Source organism: Oryzias latipes, chromosome 6 (assembly GCF_053564925.1).
Source record: "Oryzias latipes strain Hd-rR chromosome 6, Olatipes_Hd-rR_3.1".
Classification (NCBI taxonomy): Eukaryota; Metazoa; Chordata; class Actinopteri; order Beloniformes; family Adrianichthyidae; genus Oryzias; species Oryzias latipes.
In genome coordinates, this window is record NC_136242.1 from 9,378,709 (window position 1) to 9,400,544 (window position 21,836).

General features: G+C 40.6%; 1 protein-coding gene across 2 annotated transcripts in view; it reads left to right on the plus strand.

The window, feature by feature from the left end:
* Window positions 1–21,836, plus strand: part of LOC101175315 (ethanolamine kinase 1) — a 41,715-nt gene that overhangs the window by 17,802 nt on the left and 2,077 nt on the right. For both annotated transcript variants that reach the window (XM_023955589.2, XM_078948389.1), the window contains 4 exons: window positions 8,858–9,006; window positions 9,398–9,481; window positions 11,353–11,513; window positions 15,735–15,808. In XM_023955589.2, coding sequence (XP_023811357.1) covers window positions 8,858–9,006; window positions 9,398–9,481; window positions 11,353–11,513; window positions 15,735–15,808 — 468 coding nt within the window. The remainder of the gene's footprint in view (window positions 1–8,857; window positions 9,007–9,397; window positions 9,482–11,352; window positions 11,514–15,734; window positions 15,809–21,836) is intronic.

The window sequence follows — 21,836 nt, forward strand, 5'->3', positions numbered from 1 at the left end:
GCACTTCTTTCACTAATGTGCAGACAGTAGAGGAGGAGAGGACAAAAGAAATTCACCAAAAGGAGAGCTAATAAACATGGTTAAGTTTGCACAAACGTTTTTTCGCTATGTGACAACTAACCCTCGGACTTTTACTTGGCAAAGAGGAGAAAATGCTCACGAATGAGGAGTGTTTATTTCAGACCCTTTTAAAATAAAAGTTTATCACGATAGACTCATTCTTCTATTGAGAAAAAGTAAAATACGACTATTGTTTTTTTCACCCAGCCCTGCTGACAACATAGAGGAATAGTGGGTTCAAACTAGATCTGCCAGCTAACAAACGTTGGTTATGCTTCATTCCAAGCCAACAGTACATGTATGTGTAACAGCCCAGTCATCAGAACAGGTCAACATGGGATGAACTACAAATAAATTTCAATATTTTTGAAATAAATTTCACATTTGACCCAAATGCCTCTTTGGTTTCAACAGGCCGGTGGACAATTTTAGACTTTCAGTTCCTTAAACTAACGTTAGTGGACCTGGATGACAGTCTTTCAATCACCAACACTTCTAGACTTCAAGCGTCTAGATTTAAGCTGTAGCTTGCAAATTTAAATCATCATGCTTTGGCAAAAACAAGACTTAGAATCTTGGCAGGTGTGGTGGTGGTAGCTAACGGCGGAAGGTCTTTGTGAAAAGTTCACTAACGTGTCAGGTACTAAAGGGGAATGAATGTGTGAGCTGGTAAAAAGAGCTGTCAGTTCTGACTGTGGAGAAAACAGGGCTTTCTCCAAACACCCGTGGTGGAGGTGGAGATGAAAGTCTCCCTCAGTGGAAGATTTCTGCTGTCAGCTCATTGAGAAAACACAGACATTTTCTTTCAGGCAGCAGAGCTTTCACTGATGCTTTTCCCACACATTTCATTTCTGTTAAAGGCTCTCCCATCCACCCACTCACTGTCTTTCCAGAAACCTTCACTGAGATCTATCTTCCCTTATGAGCTAACGTTGGTTGATGATGGGGCAAGACGTGGGAGTGGCCCTCGTGGCCCTCATGGCATTGACATTGCATTATCTCTGACAGGGGTTGAGGGGTGAGAGGTGAGAGCGGTCGTCCTGATACTACAAAGAAACAGACGTTTGGCCACGAGCTTCTCTGAGAAGCTCTGCCTTATCAGCCAAACGTTCAGCCTTGTTTGCGTTTGCACTGAAGGGGTCAGGAGTCCAGTGAGCGTGGAACTGCCTGGGTTTTACCACGCAGCTCACAAGCTACAAGGAAAAAAGGATGTGGACCTGTAGAATTAAGACCAAATTATTCCAAAAAATGAGCCGTATTTTCTCTTCTATAATGCAAACTTTAAGACCCACTATGATCATCTACTGATCTACTGGGGGGTATTCCAAAAAGTAGGTTATGTGAGTTACCACGGTAAGTTTGAGGCTAAGGAAGCGGATAACCTCAACTTTTGGTTCCAAAAACAGAGGTATGTTTCAGGGTATGCTTAGTTCCCATCATGCTCTGAGCATAACCTGGTCTGGAGCAGGTTTAGTTGAAGCTTAGTTTGTTTTCAGAGAGGTGAAGCAGCATGACGTGTCCATTTGAAGATGATTTAGTGGATGAAGAAGCTCAGATAATACTTTTTCCACCATGAGAGGGTGTTGGAAAAATAAACTCTTTTTACTAACTTAATTATTTGCTTTAGTTAAAATAAATCATTTTTTTGAGTACAGTCAACTTAAAAATAACACGTAGTCATCAGACAGTTATTTTATTTTCATTCAAATTAATTCAATGAAGTAGGTGTAACTTTGGTGCTGCTGTTAGATCATCAGCGCAAGGAATTGTGGGATACCATTACATTTGCCTGTCTGGAAGGATTTGGGCACAAGTGTAGGTTTTTGTCTAAATATATTTAGTTGTAGCTGTTTTTCTGTGTTTTGCAGAGTTATTTTGCCCTGTTGTTTAATTCTTTCTGCACCATGAGTGAGAGGGAGGGAGAGCATGATGACTTTATTTAGCACCACTATTGCAGTATTGCTGCATATGAACAGAAGTAACAATCAGAGTCATGATAATTAAAGCAAAGTAAATATTGTAAAACCACACTGTATCATTTATTTTCATTTTATAAAAATGAGAGAATCTGTAGCCTCAAACTTAGACACATGAGAATTCAAGAGGTACAATAAATTATTGTGGAAAAACATTTAATTAAATTAAAGTAATATAACATTTATTTTAAGAGATATGAAAAATTTGAGTTGTATAAACAACTATTGAGTTGGATAAACGTAAGAAATTAGGTTGAATGAATTTAACTCAATTACATGTTACTAATTGAATCAATTCATTTAAGTTTTATAAGTTGTATATTATGGAAGCGATTCTGTAACATAATTAAAAATAAAAGTAAAAAACAGAAATTCTTTTTCATTTTCAAAATGAAGCTGCATTTTTTGAATCAAAATTAAAATGAAAAAGCAAATTACCAAAATGCTTTTTCAGTTTCTTCTTCAACACCGCTTATTCTGTCACTTAATTAAAATGATAATGAAAGTGGTATTTGACATTTCATTTTCAAAAAGATCTCTGTTAAATGTGTAGCAAAATTAATTTAGAAATGTCTAATTTGACAATTAAAATGGATTAACAGAAACGCTTTTTCATTTTCAAAATGTAACTGCATCATCAAAATTAAAATGAAAAAGCAATATTTCAAAATGCTTTTTCATTTTCTTCTTAAAAACTGCTTATTCTGTGTCATAATTAAAATGAAAATGCAAAGAGGGGACTGCATTTTCATTTTCCCATCAGCCCTGCAAATAGTGTTGCATTATTCAATTCGACTTAGCATTTCCAGCGAGGAGGCGGGGCGATGATGTCATCGCTATCTTCGTGTGTCCGGCTGCTAAGAGACACATGAGCAGTGTAGCTTTGTGATTGCGGCAGAGAAGAGGGCTTTGTGACTGTTGTGCACTCCTGATGATTTAACACAGCTTCTCAGGACTGCGTAGCAGCAATCCCTCCTTTTCCCCCTTCTGCGGTCCTCCTTCGGACGCACCGCGGTTCGTCAGCAGCTTTGCGCTGAGTGCGTGTTGGTCCAACCAGCAAACGTTTAGCATTGCGAAATCTGCTATAGCTGTTGATGGGGCTCCAGCTGGCATCGAACAGCAAAATCAGCGCAAAGCTGCAGGGGGGGGCTGGGGGACAGCTGTTTGACCACCGGGGGACAGTCTACCAGCTGTCCCCAACTTACCCCCTTCCTCATATAACCTCATATTAGGGTGAGGGGGTGGGGGGTCTAGCCTGCGATGCGCCTTGGCGGGGGGGCTACTTGGCAGTGGCCCCCCTCCTATGGTTGCCGTATGGAGTGGGCCCCGCCTCTTTCGGTTTTATTTGCACCTTGGACATGTAGGGTCCTTGGTAGGGGGGGTGCTTGGACATCACTGCCAGCAAGCAGCAGATGTCCTCCTGGCACCCTACCCGCCAATTTTAACCGCACCTTAGACATTTAGGGCCCCTTGGTGGGGAGGGTGAGGGGACATCACTGTGAGTAATCAGGAGATGTCCCCTTAGTGCCCTGCTCGCCAATTTTAACTGCACCCCCCTTAGTAAACACACCCCTCCCCTTCAATATATACATTCCAACATAAACACACACACATGCACACACACACCCTTTCAAACACACATACACGCACACACATTTTGCAAGGAAGGTGGGACCTGGGTCCATCTGTCCCCTACCCCTTCCCTGGTGGGGGGTGCGGGCCCCTTGGCGATGGCGGCCGTGTCCCTTGGGTGCTGGCTCCCTGGGCCCGGCGGTGCTCTCTCCGCACGGTGGGGGGGGTTCATATTACACCTGAGCCGGGGGTGTTCGTGTCCCTGGGGGGTGGGTCATGGTCCTTGCCCCTGAGCGCTGGGCCCCGCCAAACTTCCAACATGGCCGAGCCTGGTCGGGCCATATTTATAACACCCCTTGTGGGCCCCTTTTTTTTCCCCGGGGTTCCCCCCTCCTGGGCGGGGGCGGCGGGCCCCTGCCTTGCTCCTCCCTGGACCAACCGTGGGCCGGGCGGATGGCTGCCTGGAGTGCGGAGCGGGTCTCCCTTGGGGGGTCCTGGTTCGTACCTGGGGTAGGGGCGGGGGGATGCCCGGAACTCCTGGGTGGTGGTGGGGTGCTCGTCTGGGGCTGTGGGCGTCCTTCTCCGGTGGGGCCCTGCGTTGGGCGCTCCCGGCGCGGCGGGGGGGCTGCTCTCCTGGTTGGGCTGGGGCGGCCCTCTCTTTCCCTCCGTGCCTCCCTGCTCTCTGGCTCTGGGGGCCTTGCGGCGGTCCTGCTGGCCCTGGCCTGGGTGGCGGGCTTGGTCGCCCGGGCGGCGGTTGTTCCCTGCCGGTTCCCGTGTGGCGTTGGGGGTCTTGGGGTGGGGATGGCTGGGCACTCTCCCTACTTCTTGTCACGTTCCACCATCCATTTCAGAAGAACATAAACACTCACCTGAGCACAGGTGTTAGCTCACCTTTGCACTAACAGTTTGCATGATTGAATGACTGAAATATTTCACACTAGTTGGTTTTAAGGCATAAGTATGCGTGTGAACACTATCTGTTTTGTGTACATGTCGACAGGTGGACATTTTTGCAGCTAGCAGGTGTGTTTATAACATTTGAGTGTGTGTGTGGATAGGCCCCGCCCTTTCTTGTACTACATTTGAACCTTACCATAATGATTAACAACCATTAAACTTGTTGCTTTATGCTGCTTCATGGTCTTACCCCCCTTCCCCTCCTATTATCACCCTCCTACCCCCCCCTCTCTAACGTCCCTCTCTCTTCTTCCCCTCTTTCCTTTTCCGTCCGGTCCAACACCAAAGATTTTCAAACATGATTGAAATTAATAAAGTTTGGCCTCAATTACAAAAGGGGTTTATTCACACATACCTTTGGTTTGTCTGAAGATTAATAACCCCTCTTGTTAAAGTAAAATATGTCCAACACAAGAGGCCCTCAGCTCTCATCTGTCTGCCTAGCTGTTGGACAGGACAAGTTAAAAAAAAATAAAAAAAAATAAATGTGCTTTTATTGTCATGATTATTATAAAGGGCCTGATCGCTCATGTTTTTTTTAAATCCGTGCGGTCAGTGCTTTATTCTTCGCTGCAAGGAACCGGAAGACGGGTTAGCATTGGATTAATATGTGCTCAAAACATTAGCCTTGGAAGGACTTAAAACTCAGAACGGGCAATGAGCATCTTGGATGTAAATATGTGGGAGTTACATCACCCTTTATTTTGTGCTGGGCACCACTGGAAACACAAATTCAGGCGGAAAAGGCGATCCATTGAGAATGTCTTTATGTACTTGTCGTGCACATGCATTAACCCAGGGTTACCAAGTCGAGCGTAATTACGCTAACTCATATCCGGTCTTTTGGAACCGACATACCCCGAGTAAGCAAGTTCAGGCGGATTTCAGCCAGAGTTCAGGGTTAAAGTCAGGCTAGTTTAAACATGCTTTCTGGAATACCCCCCTGGTCTTTTAACTACGAATTTAGCCAAAATTAAAAAACCTGTGTTGTTTTCTTGACATAGTTTCTGCAGAGTTCATCAGAAATTCACACCTGAGTTGTGGGCGGAGCTGTTGGCGAAGAAGTGATCCCTTTGTTTACACTCTTTCCTGCTAGCCTCCCCACTCACAACTCCAAGCTAACAGTGGCGGTGCAACAAAAATGGCGAGCAATATTGGAGCTATCCAGCGGTACAGTTCAGATCCAGATCTCAGTTCAGATGAGGAAAACAAAGACATACATGGATCTGCAAGTGCATGCATCAGAATGGAGCAGAGCACGGAGCTTGTGGCCCGCCGTAACTTGCAGGTCACAACTACAAGCTTTTTCCTGTAGCAAGTTCTTTTTCATTCACAACGATTTGAATAAAGAAATACTTAGAAATGCAGTTTTAAGCTAAATTTTCTAAATATGTCCTCCAACATGAGAAAAATGCTACAAGAACATGTTTAAAACACATAGGTCTTTACAACTGTGTTATATATTTTGAGCCTTAAACCAAATTTATTTTGGTAAAAAATAAACATTTATCTGAATGAGTTAGAATGATTCTCAACTATTCTTGATTAGTTTTTTTCACAAGACATTTTATGAAACTCTACATGGGTTTTGTTCACAAGGACAAGAAGAAAAGACACTCAAAGCAACCTGCACCACATTCAGAGCCCCAATAGATGGAGCTATATTGTGAGGCATTTGTGTGACTCCACACAGTCCGGTTCAACTCATCTTCAGAGAACCAGAGATCAGGATTGAAGCCATGAAAATTAGGAAAACCAGGAGGAAAAATCAGAAAAACATTTGCACTGATTAAGTTTTAGAATGAACAAATTTGGCTTTTTATTTAAGATAGACCTGCAGCCTGAGGGAAGCGTGCCTTTGAGGATAAGGATGGGAAAAAAAGAGAGAAAATGAATTCAAAAAGGCAGAATGGATTTTAAATAAGCATCTAAGAAACTTTTGTACTTGAGACTGTATGTGAGTGCCGACATAAATGTGATCTTCAGAGGAAATGCTTAAAGAAAAGGCAGAGAGAGCAGGAAGAGGCTGCACCTGCAGAGGAGGTCTTCAGCTCCCATGCCACCCGCTGTGTGGAGAGACAGACAGACAGATGGAGGGAGAGGAGAGGAGAGGAGAGGAAAGGAAAGGAGGAGAGCCACACAGCCTGCAGCTGCTGCAAGACTCGGGGAGAAGGGAAGCAATGCACGAGTCAGAGATGGAAAAGAAAGAAAAGCAATGGAAAGCATAAGTGCAACCTCTTTCTCTGTCAAAGGCCCCCTGCTATGCCTCCCGCCTGCACTCCCACACGTCACATCAAATTGCAAAAAGTAGGGGGGGGAAAAAAATCGAAGTGCTTAGCTTGTGTTTGAAATCATATGTAAATAAGGCACATTGATAATGAAGCGCCAGAGGAGGAAATTCCACTAATTACCTTACAGAAATTCGACAGAGAGCAGGAGGCGAACGCACTTGACGCGCTCTTTTTCACCAGAAGGACAGAAAAGAGAGGAAAAGATCTGATGGCAAGACGACAGGTTCCCATTGAAGTCTTTGATTGAACTTTTCCCTCCGAGTTTTCTCAGATTTCTAGAACAAAAGTGGTTTGTTAGGTTAAATTGATGGAGGAGCTGAAGAGGAATCAGTGTGATTCACCATTCAGCTGCGTTTTTTAGCTCATACTAGGAAGTATACACAGGAACTGTGTGTGCCAGGGGGGGGCTGATCATCAGTGACAAAAGCTGCAGGCTCTGAACTCACAGCTTTGAAAAAGAAATACTGGTAAAAAAAAGACAAAAAAATACATCTAGTTATTTGAATATTAACCTGATTTATTAAATGTTAAATGTTTCAAACAACTATTGTAAGATGTTACCGGTAGTTGTTTTGTTAAAAATGTGTATTTTGCAGGGGGAAAAAAACTTCAAAAGATGTCAAATCTTTCTTAACAAAAACAGAAAAAAATGTCTTTCATTAAATAGAAATAATTTGCCACATTGTTAAAAAAAAACTTAAATATTTGAGTCATTTAAACTCCCATTTTGATCATCTTTTGATCCATTTTCAAAGCGTTTCCAGTAATAGTTCCATTGTAATTATGCAGTTTTTTGACAATATAATACTAGGACATAGGTTCATAAATTCACAGGAAAATAAGGAAAATAACCAACATTTTTTTAACCAAAATATATATTTATTGGTTTTTAACACACTAACAAAACACAAAAAAACTTGGGCAATAAAAGACAAATAAAATGTGCAAAAAGTCCTAATAAACCCGGAAAATATAAGAAAAAGAAGATGTGCAGAAAAACCCCCCAGTAGTGATTGCTTTTAGAGCACAAGTCCTCTAATCCGATAGCAGAAAAGGTTCCCGGGTCTTAATAAAGACATTTTCTTTTTTCTTAGGTGGTAAACTAAGTTTATTATTTTTTTAATCCTAATTATTAGTAGGAAACGGAAGAATTTAGATTTTTCTTTTTGACAGTTGTATTTTTGTTCGGGGGGAAAACAGGAAATCAAATGTTTCACAGAACACTTTATCTGTTTTTGCAGAAAAACCTAGCCGTCATCAAACACAGCTTCTCTCCCCTTTCCTTTTTTTTTTTCCTCTGCATTCTTCCCAGGCCTCACTAAATTATTTCTCCAAGTGTGTATAATACCAGAGCATCTGTTTGTTCCTTTACTAGTAAATAGGTAGTGTTTAAGTTACTCTGTTTAAAGAGACCCTCTTGTCAGAGCAGCTCTGGGGCTGAAAAGGAAACACTAACATTAATTAGGAGACAATTAGTTTTTTTTTGTGCACTGCCGTTCAAGAATATTAGTTTCTGCTCCGACAGACTGAATTATAGAGGGAAAAGCCAGCATCTTGTATTTACAGTACAGTAAATAGATAAATATAGAAGTGCTGTTGTAGGATGACTACATGAAAAAGTTGATATTCTATATCTGCACCTTTACTTTTACTCCATTTTCTCCACAAGAAAAGTTATTGTAAAGCATAAAAATAAAAAGCTTCAGACTTTGGGGAATTTTTAGCTAAGACGCTAAACTGTTTAGGAGATTGTTTTGTCAAGATGTCCGTTTTTCAGGAGGACCTAGGATGTCATGGATAAAGAGACTCTTAGCTAAAATTGAAATTTAACAAACAAAAGAAAAATAATTTTAAAAGCACTTCTTTTAATACAATCATTTAAATAATTTGAACCATTTGTTCCTGCTTATAAACTCCAAAAAGTTACAACATTTCATTTTTTTAAAAATTCTTAACCAGATTAACATCTCATTTAATCTTTAATTTTTCTTTTCTTTCCAGTTCTGCAGCTGCACTAGACATGCCCGGCCATGAGGTTCTGTCTGCAGAGATGGAGTCCCTGAAGAGGAACCTCTCACAGACCGGCTCCCCGGTTGTCCTCTGCCACAACGATCTTCTCACCAAAAACATCATCTACAACTCCAAAGAAAGTGAGGAAACTTTTATCTGTGTTTATAATACTCAATGGTCTTTTGGTAGAGTGTCCACCCTGAGACTGGAAGGTCGTGAGTTCAAATCTATGGACGGGTCATACCAAAAATTCTACAAAAAAGAGGGGGGGACCCAGGTTGCATTGGGAAGGCTGAACCACCAAACGTTTACCGAACGTGGCTGTGTCTGTATCCCACCACTCCCCCAGGGATGGGTCAGATGCAGAGAACACACCTAGGTGTGTGACAGCTAATGAGACTTTAATTGTAAATCAGACCCGTAACATAGGTTTACCTGCAGCAGCTTTAGCAGAAACGTCATCTGGACAGGGTCACCTGACTATCCAGGTGTGTTTGTCCTGCCCTCTCTAACTCTTGCTTCCTCCATCAGACATGGTGAAATTCATTGACTATGAGTATGCAGACTACAACTACCAGGCCTTCGATATTGGCAATCACTTTAATGAATTTGCCGGTAGGTCTGACTTTTTTGTCCTTGGATCCTTTTCTTGTAAGGAAATCTGTCATGTGATCTGCAGCGTCTGTCCTCACTGTGCCTCATCTCTGACTTACTTCTATATCTGTAATCTGGATTTACTATGATACCGTGTCCTGCCTGCAATGCAGCTAATTGCTGCATTCAGCCCCCGTTTTGGGAGGTGATTAAAGCGGCTTTCATGGAGCAGCTGTGTCACGCCAAAGCTTGACTACACCTTATTTGTAGAGCATCGTTCTCGATCCCACCTTAACTGGAAAGGCCTCTGCTTTGAGCTCTGAGGCCGTCTCAGAAGATTAAAATTCCATCGTACAGTAGAGTATTTTGCAAACTAGAACATCCCACTTAGAACTTAATCCCAATTTTAAATGTACCACAAAAAGAAATCAAAATAAATAAATTATATATATATATATATATATATATATATATATATATATATATATATATATATATATATATATATATATATATATATATATATGCATTCGGCCTGCACATTATACCGCAAATTTGGCGTTGTCGCAATATCAAGCTGTGCAATACGCATGTCGCAAAAAAGACAGCAAAAATTGCCATAAATGATTACCTTAAATGTGCTAAATGAATCTTATGGCAGCTTGAACTATTTAACAAATCAAATAAATCCCTTTATGCATTTGACCCTTTAACGTTGTTGACCAATCAGATGAGCCCTTTTATGTTAGATGTTCCCCTCCTATGTAGACAAGGGTCATTTGGAGTATAATTCTTAAACTGTTGCAATGACCTGGGAATGATGTTTTTGGTTGTTTCGCTATTTTTTTATTTACCGCAAATTATATCGTTATCTCAATATTAATCACTCATATCGCAAGTTTTGCTCATGTCGTGCAGCCCTAATACATATATATATATATAGCCTATTTTGCAGAATAAAACAAAACTTTGGGAACTCTAAGACTCTAAGATTTTTTTGTCCATTTTACTTTTTAGGACATTTTCAGAGGCTGTCCTTTAAATGAAAAGCAGTGCTTCTGCCCACACAGCAAATTCAGAAACGACAGCGATATTAAGAGATAAGATAAGATAAGATATGCCTTTATTGTCACTTTCCACTTGGACAATGACACTAAAGCAGTCACCATCAAAGTGCAAAATAACAAATCTAAACAAGTATAATATAAAAATGTCAAAATGTCCAGACTGTACCAAGGAACTGTGCAAATATGCAAAATATAAAATGTGCAAATATTAAGATGTCTGTAATCATAATATACCAAATGTCTCTTTGTGATATTATATTATTAAAAAAACACTTTATAATATATTGATGTGATATATTCCATTTTATCTTCCCGGAAACCCAATAAATACTTTCTACGCAAAGCAGTGCTGGGATTATTGATATCAAATTATCAAAATATAACATAGAGTTTCTTCAACTATGAGAAAAATGCTACACGAACATTTTAAAAACCCTAAAAGACGATTTTCATTGGGGTGTCTCTTTAAATTCCCACGCGGATCATCTTTTGATATGTTTTCCAGTGGTCTTGTAATTATATTTATGCCGTTTTTAGCTTAAACCAAAACGCCTTTGTCGTTTTCTAGGGCATAGTTTCTGCAGAGCGGCAGAGTGCCTGTTCATCTGAAATTTGCAGTTTAGAGTCATTATTTTTCAGCAACACACAAAACACAAAGAAACTGCCATAATAAACATTTTTGTGACGTTTGAGTTTTTTCTCACATTTAACGCCACACTGTGAGTTTAGTTCAGGCCAATTACGTTTTTTAATAGAATTTTCTTGTTTAAATGACATGGTTTACAATGAATTTCCCCACTGCCTTAAATGTGCGATGTGCTTAAGGTGTGACAGATGTGGACTACAGCCTGTATCCCAGCATGGAGCTGCAGCGAGACTGGCTCACCGCTTACCTGGAGAGTTACAAGCACAACACGGGACGGGACGGCACAGTTACAGAGGCAGATGTCACGCAGCTCTACATTCAAGTCTGCAAATTCTCATTAGTGAGTGTCTTGCAAAAAAAAAAGAACGATATTACGCCTCGCCTACCTCTGACTAGACTTTTGACAAACTTCCTGAGTGGCGTTTCTTCTTTGCTGAATGAACTCAGATTTATCAGATTAATTCATTTCAACGACATCCACATGGATGTCGACCTCAGGAATGGCACAGTAGCAGCAGCGGAACACTTTTCCCCCCCTAAAAAAACCAAAGCATCCACTACTGACCCACCACTGTTCAAAGTTTGATGGAGTCCATTTGAGTTGATTAGAAGCTAGCGCAGGAAAAAATGAAAGACGGCGGCCAAAATTATTTTTCTTATGGCCACAATTTTCATTCTTTGGTGGCTCAAGTGGTGCTGGGCTATCTGTCTAGCTTTCACAGCTCAACACAATGTGCAGAATTGTCTGGCCAATTTCTGTGTGGTGTGAATGTCTCTTGAAATAGCCCAGAAGTGATGAGAAAGCATATTACTTTTTAAAATAACTGGTGCTCCGGCATAAAAAACAGAGAGCGGGAAATTAGAAGGAGGAGGGGGGACGTGACTTAAAAGAGAAGGGGGGGGGGGGGGGTAACATCCCACTGATTGAATTCAGATTTTTTTGTGACAAACATGGGGGGGGCTCCTGACTCCGGGGATGTGAGAGAAATTGTTCACTGACACATAACAAGCCAAGTTTCCAGCTCAACTTATTTTGACAAATCGCGTGTCAAAAAGAACGAAACTGATCTTCTAGACTAAAAAAAATGTAAAATCCACAAAGACGTTTTTATATTTGAGTTAGCCTGTGTCCTTAGTGGAATACATTGGGTTATTTACCTAAAAAACAAACTAAACGTTGGTTATGCTTCATTCCAGTGGAGCTGGAACATTTAAAATTAGGGGGGGGGCAACTTTGGAACCGACTTTAGAAGGGGGGCAAATAAGAACAGCAGAGTTCTTATTGTGTTTTTAAAAATATGTATTTTAAACAATAATTGATTAATTATTATTATTGGGCTTTTTCAAAATAGGAATTTCTTCGTGCCATAGCATGAACACAGCGTGGATTTTGGCTAAGGGCAGGGAGCTGACAGCCCAGATGGGCCGGCATACATAATACAGGGGCGTAGCAAATAATTAGAGGGCATCATGATTAAAATGTTGCTTTTGTTATTTTTGGAATGCTTAAAAAAGCTTGAATGAGTGACTCCCTAACCCTTGTCAATAATGACGCAAACATTGATGAAAAATTGGGGAGCAATTGGAGGGAGGCAAATGTCTTTGCTGGTAGGGCAGCTACCCCCTCTTGTTACCCCTCTAGCTCTGCCCCTTTTAAAAATTGAATTAAATCAAAATAAATAATGTTAATTCTGTAATTTAGGCTCTATTAACATTTTTAAATAGCAAGTTAAACGTTCTTTTCATTCTGACAAAAAAATGTATTTCTTGCATCATAAAAACTCTGTCTTTGCGTTGCTTTTATTTCCATTTTGAAATATATTTTATACTTTAGGACTTTTAGAAAAGGGTCAAACATTTTTACCCCATTGGCAGATTTTCTTTAGATAAAAAATCTGTCAGTGAGGTAAGAAAAATGCTCTCACCAAGAACTCCTATTTTAGGAAAAAAACGTTTTTTCACTATTAAAAAAAGACTATTTTTCGTCAAAGACAGAATATATGACAGCTTTTCTTGAGCTATCATTCTTTTTACTTTCCTAAGGTTCAGTTTTTACAGTGTGGCCTTGATTTTAGTTTAATCTGCAGCTATAGAGTGGTTGTGTTTATATAAATATGAAATGATTCCCATCACTTTTGATCAAACTTGATTTTATAGCTGATTATCTGTAACACGCTCCATTTCTTCTGCTTGTTAGTCGAGTTTCTTCTCTCTTCAATTTATTCAATTTACATCAGTCCCTGCTAATTCTTTGCAACAATGACAGTAGGGCAAACCATTGAATAGTTCGGCTTAAATTGCCTTCATATAAACAATTCTTCAAGATATTCTCAGAGGAGGGGAGCCTTGTGGCTTTAACAACGTGTGACCCTTTGCCAATTCTCAGCAGAAATGTCGACTTTCCTGCGTTTATATTTGGCAAACGGCGGCGAACGCAGCAGCTTTTTTGCTACCAGCCTCTCCTCTGCAGGGATCCTCGCCGATGTGGCTCTTCTTTCACGTCTCTCATCTCCCTTTTTCTCAATGGCTCCCTGTCTCTAACAGTCCCTTCTAAGTGTTGGATTAATGCTGTCTTAATGGAGAGCAGTTATTAATCATAATAGAAAGGCACTCAATCCCCCCCCCTCCTCCATGTACAGACCAAGATTAGAGATGAAAATCCGCCAGGGAGGGGGGAAAAAAAAGCCAAGGGGAAACCGCACATTGCTCTTCAAGTATTTTATTCCACCCTTTATTTGATTATCAAATAAAAATGTGATTATATCATTGGGCCGCAGAACAGAGGCCCGTCTGGATCTTATTAGGACTCGCTAGTGGCCTTACCATGAAGATTTACAATAAGGGTGGGGAACAACAGAAATTTATGGAGGCATAGGAGTCCACAAGCCTAAGTGAGCAAAGCCATTAAGGAGGGAACCATTCAATTCAGAAGTTTGTCATTCTGACTGAGCGGCGTGCAGTTGGCACGCAGCAGCAGCAGTTTAGAAGCCGTTACGGAGCAACAACTGGAGCTCACACACGCCTGTCTTTACAGCTCCGCGCCGTGGCACAAGGAAATGTAACCAAACATAAAAATACAGCTCTTGATCCTGTTCACCACAAGCATAATCTACATTTTTACACCTATAATAGTCCTACTTCTGCGGGAATATACGCTGACTGGCTGCACGGGCTTAGTCCCGTCTATTAAACATTTTGCCTCCAGCCTTTTATGTTTTTGCCTTGCCAAAGAGTGTTCTTGAGCAAGGCACTGACATTTAATCTCCCTGTTATAAGGGGCTTTTTTGAGAAATACGATTAGAGAAAAATGATTAAAATTTGTATTTTTCTTTTTAGATGAAGTGAATTATCACCCACCTCATGAAAATAAATCATATGCCCATAAAATAAAATAAAAATCTAGGCTCCATGACGTCATCGATTTTACGAAGTGAAAATCTAATTCATTTGAGCGTTTTACAACAACCATTCTTTAATCTACTGAGTTCTAAAGATAAAAACGTTGATGTTTTATTAAATAAATACATTTAAATACAATGTTTTTGCAAAAATTGTTTAACCGCATTGCATTGTGGTCTATATTTGCTTATCTAGTGAGCATCGATGCACACTGGTGTATCGCAGAGACTTCTAGAAAATTTCTAAGACACTATTTTGGAATTGTAGATTCGGAAGCACTACAAAATGGTGAACGCACTATATAGTTCATAATATAGTGATTAGTGAAGGACTTTGGGCATAGTTACTGACACCGAAACAGCAACCTTAGTTTATGTACCGTACAATACCTGTAACTCCTAGTCTTCTTAGTTACATGCAAAAAAAAACAGGCAGACATCAAAACATTTTAGCAACATTAGCGTGTTCACAATACCTTTTAACTCCCAATCTTGTTTGCAACACAAAACTGACTGATACGACTAAAACAAAGGTGAAAGTGCGTTCACACCAGACGAGTGTGGCGCGTTCAAGAACACGCTCTACACGGCTACATGAATGCACATTCAGCCGGTGTGTGTGCACCTTTACTGTGACTACGGTAACTCCCAACTTTGTTAGTAACATGTAAAACAAACACAGCTACATGTTAGCTGCGTTACCATATTCCCATCAACACCCAACCTGGTTTGTAACACGTAAAACAACAGACAGACACTTTGACAGAGCGCCGCGTACTTCTTAAAATCCTGTGACCATCAGTAAACACAACCAGAATTATTCCATAAATAACGAATTATAAGGTACACTGTTGTTTTATGTAAATGATGAAAATACAATCATTTTTAAATGTACGTTTTGCCTTTTGTTGTGTGTGAAACTTATCCTCATGAAACTTCCATAAAAACAAATCAGTGAGAACCGTTTTTCTTTTTATTTACTTCAACATAAAGTACAAGTTGCAACAAATAATTTTACATTTCAGTGTATTTTTTTTCCTGTTTTATTTCAAATGTTTTCATTTTCCAATGCATCGCCTGCCTCAAAACTCTGACACACTTTAGCACACTTTGGAAACTAATAAGCTCTACCAAAGGTACTTATTTCTCTTTTTCCTTTCAAGGCATCCAACTTCTTCTGGGGTCTCTGGGCCATCCTGCAATCACGCTTTTCCTCAATAGACTTTGACTTCCAAAGGTTTGTGTGGCTGCCGACTGCTTCAGCAAAGTCTCTCATTTGAAAAGGCTTCTTTTTTTTTTTTAAACTGTCTGAATATATTTCAAATCAATGTCCTCCACATGTTAAAGTGCTGCCTCCACAGTAACACAATATCAACATTTTCCCAGGAAAGCCATAGGAACGCGCCTCACCTTGCTTCGTCATGACCCACAACGATGAATTTAGAAACGTTTAGATTTGCAGTTGGGCAAAATTGATTTTTTTTTTCTAAGATTGTATTAGAATGTAGAAAACTACAATGAAGGAATATTTGATTGTTCTCGGCTGTGAGACGAGAACATGTTCCCTAGACATTTTAACATGAGGCTCTGTGCTTTTTCTCCCCAATCACACCATGACCTAGATGGGGGGGGGGGGGGGGGAACCACAGCTTCCATTTGAACTTTCAGACGAACCAGAAAATGATGTTTTATTGATTCATTTATAAGACTGCATGTGGGGCAATCCCCACAAGCTGCTACCAGTCAGTAGTACTCAAGGAGGCAAATTTTCTCCCTCCCCCCAGAATTTCATCCTTTCTTTTCTGTGTGCCCCGCACCAGCAACAGTTGTGACCGTGATCCTAATCACTATTGACATACGGCAACCTCCCTCCAATGTGGCTTTCTTTACTGGCTTGCTAGATCAGCAACAGGGCCCCCACCACATTTCGATCTGGACCTCAGAGGAAATGTGATCCAGAGGGGTGCCGAGGCACAGAGGCACTATTGTTTTTATGCCGTTGGCCCTGCCTTCCATACAGGACTTGCTTAGACGTTTTCTCCTTTAAGCCAGTGGCTAAGGTTGTGTATAAGTGCACCGAGAGGGTTGAGTTACTTCTATTTAACAGGAGGGTTAAACTGGAAATGAGCCGCTATGAAGAGCTTCATCCTACAGTCACATACACACACACACACACATATCCCAGCTTTTTTACTTCGCCACATTTTGGGTCTTTGGAGTTGTTGGTTCAAAGGTCAGGTCTGTTTTGTTTTCAGTCCTGTATCTGTCACTTATTTTAAATACCTAAACTGTAAAATTATCTTGATGCTACGTTCACAACGGGCATGTCAAAGACTTTCTTGAGCGCCATGAAAGCTCCTAAACGCACGTTTAGCATATGCTGTTCACAATGGACAAGCGGGGAGGGGTTTCTTCTTTTTTTGCTGCTGTTTACTATAGCGCATGTCCACCACCTACACTTAGAAGAGCCTTGGTGTGAACTATTGAAGTGGAATTATTCATTTCTCCTCCAGGATCAATTTTCAAATGGTTGGCACTTCTATGAATAAAAAGGGACGTCATCTATTTGTCCCTACCGAATCTGAGACGCCGATTGGTCAAATGTTGATCTGGTTTAACTTGCTGTTTTCTCAGTGTTTTGTATGTAAAACATTGGGGGAGCAACACATGAACGAGAGTTTTGAACATGGAAGCCTGAAATGCCTATTTATGTGCATAGACTTTTCATTGGAAGTGGCCACTTGAACGTGGGTTGCTGAGGGCAGTGTGAATGTAGCTTGAAAGATTTCACATCAGGTAAAGCAGTTAGTTTTGTTCCGTCTCATTTTTTGACTACAAACATTTTGTCTCAATAATAGGAGATAATTGCTGTTTATATCAATAAAACACTTTCAAAACAACATTGTCGATGAGGGGATAAACCATGCACCACAGGAGTTTGATCTGAGCTCTAAACAAAACAGATGATAAAATGACAGAAATTACAAATATTAAAGGTTCTCTATCATAAATGAACAACAACCAACAGAAGTCAAATCAAACCAGTGATTGGAAGGAAAAAATTAATTCAAAGGAAAAGCTTTCTTTTTTGGTTTAATATGAAAGAAACATTTACAATAAAATTCTGTGCTTTAATAAAATTACGGAATTTTCCACACTAGGGCACACCAGATTATAAGGTGCACCATCATTGAATGGTCTATTTTTGAAATGATGTCATGAGCACACTGAAGGCGCGTTATGTGAGACAAAAAAGGAGTCTGTCAGATGGGTTGTGTTCCTTTTTATACTTTGGGTTGCGTTCCGATGTTTATTGAAGACGGCTCTGGGTTGTTGTCAATGGGTCTTTTTTTACATGCACATAGTGATACGTGAACGTAGTGAGTTCCAGTACCACCGCACAGACTGAAAAACATACAGGTACAAGAATTGTCAAAATAGGTATTTACAATGAATCTGGTGGAACTGTACCACTGAAGACTAAATTGCTACGTTCACAGAAATTGTAGAAATAATTCTACATATTAGCCACGTTAGAAGCTGCGCTACCGTATGTACGACACCTTCAACAGACTCATACCACTAAAACAAATGCTAGTGACTAAGCTAACTAAACATGTTAGCCACGTTAGAAGCTGCGCTACCGTATTTACGACACCTTCAACAGACTCATACAACTGAAACAAATGCTACTGTGACTAAGCTAACTCAACATGTTAGCCACTTTAGAAGCTGCGCTATCGTATTTACGACACCTTTAACAGACTCATACAACTGAAACAAATGCTACTGTGACTAAGCTAACTCAACATGTTCGCCACTTTAGAAGCTGCGCTATCATTTACGACACCTTTAACAGACTCATACCACTGAAACAAATGCTACTGTGACTAAGCTAACTCAATGTTAGCCACATTAGAAGCTGCGCTACCGTATTTACGACACCTTCAACAGACTCATACCACTGAAACAAATGCTACTGTGACTAAGCTAACTCAACATGTTAGCCACTTTAGAAGCTGCGCTATCGTATTTACGACACCTTTAACAGACTCATACCACTGAAACAAATGCTACTGTGACTAAGCTAACTCAACCTTTGCTTGTAACACGAAAAGACTGACATTTTGACGGAGCACCGTGTACCTCTCAAAATCAGTAAACACAACTAATGTTAATCCAAGGCACTCGTCGTTTTTTTGAGAAGAATGAAGGCTTTTAAGTACGCCTTATAGTGAAAAAGAACAAGGTATAACTATAGAATAAACTACCAAATAGTTTCATTTGCTCAAACTCAAGAAAAAACAATGTGGTCCTTGTGATGAACATTTTTGTGAGAGAACTGTGTGCTCGTCCATGTGTATGTGTGAGAAAAGAAAACCCCACTCCTATTCCACAGAGCCAAATCTCTGCCGACTTCCCAGTGTGTGACAGGCGTTGCCTGGGCCTTCTGCTTTAACCAAAACCAGATGTGGATGTGACAATAGGAAGCCACAAGGAGACTGCGCGCCCCCCTTTTTCCTCCCTACTTTTCTCATCCACGTTGGCTTTGCATGTTTGTTATTCATGTTCGGAAAGTGTCTAAAGGACATCAGCTTCGACGTGTGGACATCCTGGAAGACAAAGAAATTATTATGGTGAAACGGACATGGAGGAGGCCCTCCACTTGCAAAAGCCCGACTGCAAAAATGAGTGAATTGTGCACAAAGACACATTGTGAAATGAAATACCTGCTTTGGCAGGACGTCGTTTCCCCCCACCTCTGCTGAGCTGAAAGGAAGGTCTCAGTTTCATCTCTAAAGATGATAAACGTTAAGCACGCTGCTTCAAGGTGGTGGCCTGGTAGAAAACCAGCGTGAATGACGCCTCCAAAGCCAGCCTCTCTGCTCGATGATATCAACAATAAAACGTTTCTTACCTATGATGGATAATCACACAAATAGAGAAGTGTTGATTCGTTATTTTGTTAATTTTGGGCTGGTCCTCAGCCTGATCCGGTTATGGTTAAATGAGCCACGTTCACTTTATTCAGTTTGTTTTTTTTCAGCTGTAGATTAGTGAGGCTTCACTCTGCTGTCAGACTGAATGAGGAGGCTGTAAGTCATCTGCAGGGGTTTGCTAATGAACTCCGTCCAGAGAAAACGTCTCTGAAGCTTCACCAAACCACAACCAGAGAAGTGAAAAGTGTCTGCTACGTTCCCACTACCCTCAGCAACACAAGCGACTGAGGGTCTATGTAAACGCATGGGGGCTTCCGCGTGCAAAACTCACGCATTGCTATGCAACTTTTACAACCGTTATATGTCTGTACATATAAAATGTACAGCCAGTGAACACGTGTTAAAAGTTACACTATAAGTTGATCTTTGACCAATGAGACACACGATATCACCTCAAGTTGTCATATACGGACACATGACAGGAACCCCCCCCCCCCCCCCCCCCCGCGTCACATCCTGATGCTTTGGGTGAACTGAACTCTTTTTGATGACGTGTTGATCATACTTGGATTCGGTGGTTACGTATGGATGACATCCCATTTAATTCCCAGAAACAAATTAACCGTTTGAAATTTTTTCATAGAGGGGAAATTATTAATTGTTGTTTGCGCCCAGTTTGTGTGGTTTGTGACACCAAGTCTTTCATTTATCGGAGTAGAGCTGTGAAAGAAAAAACCTGAAGCAAAATTTGGACCACTTCGACATTTCGCACCAACCCTCTTCCAACTGTAGGTATATGTCCTGGTTAACAGTAGAAAAAGAAGAAGCCCTTCCCTCCTTGTCAAGTGTGAAGCATTGATAGTAAATGAGAACTGGACCTGAACAAACCCCTCCCCCCTTGCTTTCCAAATAGGAAGTACCTGCTGGTCCCAAAAAGCTAAAATCCCATAGACTTCCATAGAGAAATAAACTGCTGTTAACAGATGTTAGTCATTTTATTCGTCAGAATAATCATTCTTGCTCTACTAAATTTTATTAATATGTTCTTGTTAATCCATTTTTTTTTCATTACATATTATTGTTATTCAAATTATAAACTGACCAATATGATGCCTCAGTAAAACAAGGTGGCCGAAGCATTTAATTGACAGATTCTTCAAAGCTCGCTTTTAGTGGCAGTGGTGTGGCCTTCTAACATGCTCACGCCTGATTGAAGAGAGTGGTTACCATAGGAATTTAGATGGACCAATCACGGCTTACTGAGCACGTCTGGTTCAAACATGGCGACGGACATATCGCGGAAAAATGGCGACTGGAAGACGGAAAGAGGCATTTTCTCTGGTTGACGTCACACGCGATTCTTCCAGTTATTCAGTCATATAGTTTTACAGATATATTATACAGATATATTATACAGTCAACGGTGTGAACACTATTGGCCATGTGCGCGTTCAAGAACCCAAGTTTAGCCTGGAACAGGCGTAAAATGCTCAGTGTGTCAGTAGCTTTATGAACTATTTGATTTTAACACACTTTCCTCAGATGCACTCCTTCACCAGCGACCTCATGGTGCGTGTTTTATACTTTCAGCAAAAAGTACAAGAAGGAAACGACTTCAAGGAAAGCTCTCAACACAGGTCAGACTCTGATACAATGATCAGAGCTCGGTTTTTACACTAAGGCAGGTGGAGAACATAATGATGAACATAGTAACTAATAGGCTTGTGTTTGAAAGATCATTTTGTTTCTCAGAGCAGTGAGAGTGACAAAATTGATTTGGCATTGAGTTTGTGTGAAAGCACTGATTAAAGTCCTCTCTTCATCTATTCTCTTTACTTTTGAAATGTCGTTTAGCTTTAAAGGGTATAGTATAATAGCCAAGGACAACGGCGTCGTCAGAAATCCAATTTATTCAGATGTTCCATAATATGGTTTGAAGAAACACAAAAAGACTTCTCTCACAGTCAAGTTCTGAAATGGGCGCATGCTTTTAGGCCCATCACTGCATTGAACAGACTCAATGTAATTTTGTCATATATGCTTTCTGCAACACACTCTGGGCCCACCTTCAGCTATTAGCAGCATGGTTTCTTTGAACGTCTGCGAAACACTAACTAAAAAAAAAGGAAATTATTTTTCATGTCACATTACATTCTGAACTGTTTGCACACTGAGATCCTCATGAGGGTCTTTTGTAGAGAATGTGTAAGAACTATTTCTTGGCTTTATAAGAAGTCTGAAAGCAAATTATGTTGTGACCCTTATGCTATCCTAGGCATTTTAACGTTGGGAGTTGGGTCATCCAGACCCACTAGACAGTGCGCT